Source organism: Colias croceus, chromosome 3 (assembly GCF_905220415.1).
Source record: "Colias croceus chromosome 3, ilColCroc2.1".
In the NCBI taxonomy this organism is placed as follows: domain Eukaryota; kingdom Metazoa; phylum Arthropoda; class Insecta; order Lepidoptera; family Pieridae; genus Colias; species Colias croceus.
In genome coordinates, this window is record NC_059539.1 from 7802043 (window position 1) to 7810522 (window position 8480).

At 33.9% G+C, this 8480-nt stretch overlaps 2 protein-coding genes across 2 annotated transcripts; one reads left to right on the plus strand and one right to left on the minus strand.

Moving 5' to 3' along the window:
- Nucleotides 1–1407: 1407 nt before the first annotated feature.
- LOC123706376 (protein catecholamines up) lies at nucleotides 1408–2597 on the plus strand. The gene has a single exon (XM_045655626.1). The coding sequence runs from the start codon at nucleotides 1529–1531 to the stop codon at nucleotides 2543–2545; it is 1017 nt and encodes a 338-aa protein (XP_045511582.1). The 5' UTR covers nucleotides 1408–1528; the 3' UTR covers nucleotides 2546–2597.
- A 1025-nt stretch (nucleotides 2598–3622) lies between these two features.
- Nucleotides 3623–5866, minus strand: LOC123706373 (40S ribosomal protein S18). The gene is made up of 3 exons (XM_045655621.1): nucleotides 5741–5866; nucleotides 5419–5604; nucleotides 3623–3922 (listed from the first exon to the last, which is right to left on the minus strand). Exons 1-3 carry the CDS (start codon nucleotides 5741–5743, stop codon nucleotides 3653–3655), a joined length of 459 nt encoding a protein of 152 aa, XP_045511577.1. The 5' UTR covers nucleotides 5744–5866; the 3' UTR covers nucleotides 3623–3652.
- Between the last annotated feature and the right edge of the window lie 2614 nt (nucleotides 5867–8480).

Sequence of the window (8480 nt, forward strand, 5' to 3'; positions counted from 1 at the left end):
TTTGATACACTTCCCGGTAACCGATTAAGCTGAAATTTTGTTTACGTATGTAAATTGGATAACGATGAAACATTATCATGACATAGAGCTGATTTGATGATGGAATCGTAAGGTGGCCATAGGAACTCAGTAATATATTGACTCAACTTTATCGAGTTTGGGCTCGTTTGATTCGTGTTGAAAAATACACTGTAAAGTATTAAATAAAAATAACTACGTTAAAAACAACCGACGTCAATAACGGAAAAGTAAAAAATAAAACAAAAGATCTGATATTATTAATTACTACATATTATTTAGATGTGCTAGTTATTTATTAAATAGCTTTGAAGTCGGTGCCAAGCACTAAGCACTTAGTATCAAACTATTTAGTAAAACACATCTAAATAATATGTTAAAATTAATTACATCAAATCTTTTTTTTATTTTTTACTTTTCCGTTACATATTGAAGTACCTAAGTAACTATGTTCAGATTTATAAATAAATTTAATTTTTTTATATGCTTATTTTTATTTTCGTCATGGCAAATAGACGTATCAGCTAAAAACTAGTGTTACAGAGGGAATATCTTAAAACCAAGCATTCCATATTAACTGCAGTGTAAATATATAGCTACATGCAAAAACACAACAAGGTGGCTCAATCACAAAAAAAGTTATTAAGTTTTTTGTCTCTCCTGAAAAGTAGGGGTTTTGTGGATACGCCCCTATGGTTTGAGACCCGTGACATGTAGTTATAAGATTGTTCGTTTTTACATTGAAATTTATACTTTTTTAATTTACCTCATATTTTTTTGTTTTACGAATTTCAGCTTTACAAAAAGTAAAATAAAAATAAGTATATGTGCCCATCAAGAGTAAAATTACTGAGGATTACGATCCAGAAAAAAATACCTTTTCAAAAATAAACTTTGTAAAGTTAGCTGAAATTTGTGCAAGGCAATTATAAACAGTTTTTCTTTGATGATTTTGGCTTGAAATTGACCCGTCGAAGCAACGCGTTTATAAAGAAGATCTGAGTAGCTTGTATGTACCTATAAAGTATGACCAGTAATATTATAATATAAATACTGTTAAAATATATGTCGTTATTATTTATAGACCATGATTTTTAGTTTTTTCTATTTCAAAAAAATCCTGAATATACAAACCAGCGTGGTCACTCCACAGAAAGAGACAAAAAACAACACTGACGTCATTCAAGGTTATATTTTCTTGTTGCAAGTTAATGGTCATAGTGCAATCTCCAGTGTATTAGATATAGGCTTCTTGGTTCGTACTGTTCTGTGTTCGTATCTATGCCTATTGTATACCTACCATTCGTAGAGGGAGAATCTACCATTGTATACCATGGCCTCAGACCTCTACAGTCTCTAGTCTATTATTCTTATTAAAGCTGTCAGGACGTACCTATCAGTGCCGTGCCGCTGTACATAAAACGTCAAAAGCAAAACTCAAACTCAAAAGTCAAAACCGATACCGTAATCAAACTTTACTTTGTTCAGTCAATATTTTAATGTTTCTATCATGTTTAAATTAAATAAATTACCAGTTTTACTATGCGTTGTGTTAACATGTATATTAGTCTCGGTCCTGGGGCACTCACACGCTCATTCACATGAACCACCATCATTTAAATATAGTAAAAATGCAAACGAAAAAGATATACCAAAAGAAGCTGTATCGAACTATGATTTGTATGTAAAAGCACTAGGTTCAACTGTTTTTATAAGTATAGTACCATTCTTTATTTTATTCTTTATTCCTATTGATGGTACTGTCGAAAAACAACCATTATTGAAAATACTGTTATCATTTGCATCTGGTGGGCTTTTGGGGGACGCATTTCTTCATTTGATACCTCATGCGCTTATCTCTAGTAATGGTGACGTTGGCCACAGTCATAGTCACTCACATGATAATCACGAACCCCATGACCTCACAGTAGGACTGGGTGTTTTAGGTGGAATTATTGCATTCCTTGTAGTTGAAAAGTCTGTACGACTATTTAGTGGCGGACATGGTCATTCCCATGGTACTGATAAGAAGAAAGATGATAAGAACAAGAAAAATAAAGCCAAGAAGGAAGAAATAAAAATTGCTGGATATTTGAACTTGGCTGCTGATTTTGCCCATAATTTTACTGATGGACTTGCTATTGGTGCATCATACATAGCCGGACAAAATATTGGATTTATCACAACTGTGACAATTTTGTTGCATGAAATTCCACACGAAATTGGAGATTTTGCTATTCTAGTGCAATCTGGATGTTCCAGAAGAAAGGCTATGTTTTTGCAGTTACTTACTGCATTTGGTGCCATATCAGGAACATTTTTGTCAATATACCTTCAAGGCTCTAGTGAAGGACTTGTCTCCTCCTTAATATTACCATTTACAGCTGGAGGTTTTATATACATAGCAACAGTTTCAGTTATTCCTGAATTGTTGGAAGGATCAAATAAATTTTCTCAATCAATCAAAGAAATATTAGCATTATTAGCAGGTGTATACATGATGGTGATCATTGCACAATATGAATAGTAGTGTTTAATTTTTAAAATAATTTTGTGCTTAATAAACAGTTATAAAATTACTTTCTTTTTTATTTAACACACCTACATAATTATTATCTATTGATGTCATTAATGTGAAAAATTATATCCAGCAATCTATACATACTTATATTAGTTGGATTTCTGTTTGCGCACTTATCCTATTATCAAAACTAGGTACCTATGTAGTAAACTACAAATAAAATATGTATATTTTTATATTGGCTAGGAAGCACCAACAACAAATGGATATAAATAGATAAAAGGAAAAAGTTGTAAAAAAAATCCTTATTCTTTTTGCTAACAAGTTGTGTGGTCTGCTAGTCACATCTGTTCAATGGTTGATTTACTTGTCCCAAAGTATTATGGATATGAGATTATCCAGACCCCATCTCAAGTTAAATCATACGTTTTCTTTATTTATCTAATAGCAAAGACTTTTTTGAGCTTTTTATTTATATTCCTAAGTACTATTTATGAAATTTATAATTTTGAGGATGCTTAACTTAAATAAACTATAATATACATTATCCTTCGCACAAATTACCACAAGTACGTATAAATAAATAATAAATAAGTTTATTTTCTCACATCAGTTACATAAATAAGTTTATACATTTTTAGTACTATCTACTGTAGTAAATGTTTAATTATTATTAGATATTTCTTGATTACCAAAAAAAAGTACAGATATACCTAGTAGAATGGCGATTATCCCAATTAATTGGGACCTGTACATACATTTGATGTAAAATCTTAATCTCATGTCACAATATTTGTCCTCAATGGACTCCTAAACCACTTAACCGATTATAATAAAATTCGCACACCATGTGCAGTTCAATCCAACTTGAGTGATAGGATAGTTTTTATGAAAAAAAAAACGTAAACATGTAGGTACCACGGGCGAACCGCTAGTAAGTAGTATTATAAATGTTGCAAAAGTTAGCAAATTAAAGAAATTCACATCTATTTGTATTTTTTTTTGTTGATATGCCTAATTATTTTATTGTTGATGAATTTCATTATTTCTTTACTGGCTAGGTTATTATCAGAAATAAACACATTGTAATTACAGAAATTATTTTATTGATGTTTACTTCTTCTTAGATACACCCACAGTTCTTCCTCGTCTGCCAGTTGTCTTGGTGTGCTGACCACGTACACGCAGACCCCAGTAGTGACGCATACCTCTGTGAGCACGGATCTTCTTTAGTCTCTCCAAATCTTCACGGAGTTTTGAGTCCAAGTTGGATGAAGTAAGCTGGCTGTATTTACCATCAACAATGTCTTTTTGTCTATTTAAGAACCAGTCAGGGATTTTGTACTGCCTGGGGTTTGACATAATGGTGATGATTTTTTCAACCTGAAAGACGAAATGCAGCATTTAACCTCTACAGATTGATACGATTTAAGTTTTACTTGACGATATGTTACAGACAGTGTCCAGCATTATTTTGAATTTTTAATTATTAATTTATGAACAGTTTAGTTCAAGGAACACCAAAATAAGGCTCAGCTTTAGAATAAGCAACACCTCATTTTAAATTGATATTTTTTTGGTAGATAGGTATGGTTAAGAGGTATCATTTACCAAAATATCAAGGTGCGGAGTGCATTTGTTTTTGAGATATATTTTTTTGAAAAAATGTTATATAACCTCCAACTGTGCAAACAAAACGTGATTACTGTTACTCTTTACCATGAAATGTGCAAAAAAAAACGCGATGACATATCAAACTTCAACTCGTTTCGATAAAAGCAAGATAAAAGCATTTGTGAATGTCAAATTTCCGCGTCAATGACATATTAGGGAACGTAAATCATAGACGCGAGCGTAACGTAACTCGTAGAGAGCCAGTGGCGGAATCTGAAGCGACGGTTTCACAAAGTGAATTATAAAGAAAATTTTGAAGATTGGCTAGTAGAATATTTATGAATATTTAGACAGCTTTGAAGAATTGATAAAAGTAATTAAATATGTTTATAAAATTTATTTTTTTGTTTTTTTTTAATTACTTGCTTCCCTAAACAATAAATAATACCCTATTATTTAAACTTAGCTATAAATAATACCCTAATGTTAAAATCCTTATTTACGCAGATCGCAGATTAATAATAATAATAATATAAGCTTTTATTTCCTTACTTTTACAAAAAATCTTTTACAATTTAACTTAACACTTAATACTTTAAGTATATAATAATTTGTAAAATCTTAAAACTAGTATATATGTTTATTGTTAGTAACATTGATGCTATTCTATGTTAGTACTTATCCTATTTTCTTAATTGTAAGGACCGCTTTGTGCGGTGAAAGCCTCCTCCAAAATTTTCCATTTCTGCCTATCATTAGCCATTATCGCAGATTAGCAATACAAATATACTAGCTTATCATAGAGTATAAATGATACATTTTAATTTTTTTTATATAGCTCACTTGCTTCAGTTTTTAAAAACGATTAACTTTTACTTTTAGTATTCAAATAGGTAGCGAGGAGCGAAGCGACGAGCGTGTTAGGTTAACTTTTGAACTGCCGCACGAGCCGAGCGAGCGAAGCGAGCGTGCCGCGGCAGCGGCCGGCGAGTGCCAGAAGCGACTTTAGGGCGATTCCCACTCAAACAAAAAAAAAACTACGTAGGTTTAAACTTTTGAGGTGTAACCTACACTAAATTGGTACTTTAAAGTGTGAAATTAACCTCAAACTAAAAAAATTAATATAAAATAAAGGGGGGGGCTCCGCACCCCCCCCCTTCACAGGGGGGGTCCTACCCCTCCCCCCTCCCCCTTCCCCTCCCCCCGCCCCGTTTTGAGGTGTTGCCTATTCTAAAGTGCTTCCCAAAATAATTATGTTTACACACCTCTTCTTCTGTGCATTCTCCAGCACGCTTGTCCAGGTCGATATCAGCTTTTTTCAATACAATGTTGGAATATCTGCGACCGACTCCCTTGATAGCGGTCATGGCAAACATAACTTTACGTTTTCCATCGATGTTCGTATTCATAATACGAAGAATATGTTGAAACTTATCAGGGATGACGAGCGACTGGAAAGAAAAACATCATTTGATTTTTTCTAAAAAATAAACACTTCACCGTCTTTATTACTTAATATATCATCCATATTTCATTTAAAAATTAATTTTCACTTGATGATTCTAAAATATAATATAGATTTAATACCATTTTCGTTTATTTTTGTCGGCTCGCGTATTTTAAAGTTCACCTGTCAACATAAAAAGACGTGAGAGAAACGAGAATCGCCAAATGTCAACTAGTCACTGACAATTAACACAGAGTCTCTAAAACCAAAGACGATAAACTACTGCAGTTCGATTCAAACTTAGAGTATATATTACAATAGTATAGAGCGAGTGTATTGCACAAATTGCATAGTGCGCATCGTAGGCAGATGAGCTATAGATACTATATAGATGTGTGTGTGACAAATAGGGATGGGTAGATATCAATTGCGTGTTGAACTATCGATAAGTTATGTAAATAAATATGTATCATAAGTAAATTTTATGTTCAATAAGTTATTAAAGGAAAAATATATGAATAAAGTATAAATATGTAATTTTAAATTTGTTTACCAACTGAATAAAGTTTGTTTATTCCATTTGAATATTAAATATTATATAAGAAATTTTCTTGTATTAATTATAAGTACTTTAAAAAATATGTTTGATTGGAATATCAGAAAAACGTGAGTACTTGTTAAATAATAAAGTTAATAAAATAAAAGTTCGGGTTTAGTGCTATTTATTTAATAATAAATCAAACAATAATAATAATGTTTTAAAAATGGTAAAAAATATTAAGGAATAATTAATAATTTAAAATGATAATATAATAAATAATATTAATAATTTTTTTATTCAATTTTATCCATTCTACTATCAAAATCTTCAAAATCAATTTAGCGGTTCAGAAAATATATCGTAACATTACATATTTTACATTTACACTATAATACATTCGCATTCATAATTTAGAAAGTGTATCATACAAAACACACCACAAATTTATTTATAATACATTTTTAAAAGAGTTTTAATTTTAAAGTTAAATAAATAATTTGTTAAAATATAGTTCTTCTAGTAAACTTTATATCGAGTACAGCGTTGGTCAGGTCACATCACTACGATCACGTGGCGGCAGTGAGGCGCGCGAGCGAGCCTGCGCGTGTCCGCCTCCCACCTACTCTTCACCCCCGCGATGCTAGATTTATTTTCATCAAATTATGTAAAACTATCGACTTACTGATGAAATTTGATAGTGGATTTCAATTTTGTTTATTTTCTAGTATCGTTTTTGCAAGATAGAACTGCACATTTCACCACGTTTATTCGTAAATATGAAAAAAATCTAGAGCAATGCACTTCGTGAGCACTCAACCACGACTGCGAGCGCTCGAGGCGGGAGCGTCGTGTTGTTCCCACCTGTGCCTACTGTTCCCACTTGGTTGTTCGCACTCTATAGATAGTATATATACTCTAAGGATTCAAACCACAGAACAGAATCACAGAACAGTAAAAGGCCCTACTCACGGTTCAACACAACCAACAATCTGCTGAAACAATTTGTTGCAGTCGCGAATCGCGATTGAGCGTTCTCTACTCACGATTCATCCAACCCTCAATCTGATGATACAATTTCATTCCGCGATTGCTTGCCACAACGTGTGCACGTCACGTTGATGCCTGGCCTGATGCTAAACCTCAACGCAATAATACGCATTATTAATGGTTATACTAATTTATGAAATATAAGATAATTATCTTTGTAAAGCTTGTATTTTTTCCAATTTTATTGATAGATTTCAAAGGCTATAAAGTATAAACGGCTATAAAATATAAACATCTTCCTCAAATATGTAAAAATGTCTTTCCCGCGTTTATCTCAAAACCGCCATTTTGCGATTAACGCGGCAGCGCGATTGAGCCGAGATTGGAGCAATCACAATACTCACGTTTCAACACGCACACAATCTGCTGAGACAATTTGTCGGGTTGCTTCCGCGCCGATCCAATACGCAACATGTTGGGTTACGCCTATGATATATAAAAGAGCTAGATACGTTACCCGCTCTCTATTTTGGCAAGAAAAAACTCAGGTAAGTGCCCGAGTTTCACTTAGTCACGCACCATTCAGCGTCGTGGCTGGACGTTCTTTTTGTATTTTAGGCGATTAACACACGGCACCGCGCACCGCGGCGGTTGGCAGTGAATCCCTACGAGGAACGGACTGTTCGACCGCGCGGTCGGGCGGTGTATGTGTGTTTGGTATCAACGGATTTAATAGAAGCCAATGCAACTTGAGAACCGCTTCACCGCCAACCGCGGCGGCACGCGGCACCGTGTGTTAATCGCCTTAATCGGCAGTTGTTATTACGAAGTACATGAGTGAGACATGTATTATGTCTCGTGCGTGAGAGTGAAAGAGAGAACAACTGTATTGGTGATAATGCGTTAGTAAGTAGGTATGTATTAATTACGCTGTTTTTTAGTGCAATGATGTTGGCGTATGCCGCGTCTACTAGTATAATAGGTCATTGGGTTACGCCCCCAACGTGCCCTCAACTATACTATTCACGACACAATCTGTCAGCTCACTGCGGATTGTGCCAACAGATTGTTACTGAAATTGAATCGTGAGTAGGCTACTTTAAAGGCCCTACTCACGGTTCAACACAACCAACAATCTGCTGAAACAATTTGTTGCAGTCGCGATTGAGCGTTCTCTACTCACGATTCATCCAACCCTCAATCTGATGACACAATTTCATTCCACGATTGCTTGCCACAACGTGTGCACGTCACGTAGGCTACTTTAAGTAGCCTACTCACGATTCAATTTCAGTAACAATCTGTTGACACAATCTGCAGTGAGCTGACAGATTGTGTCGTGAATAGTATAG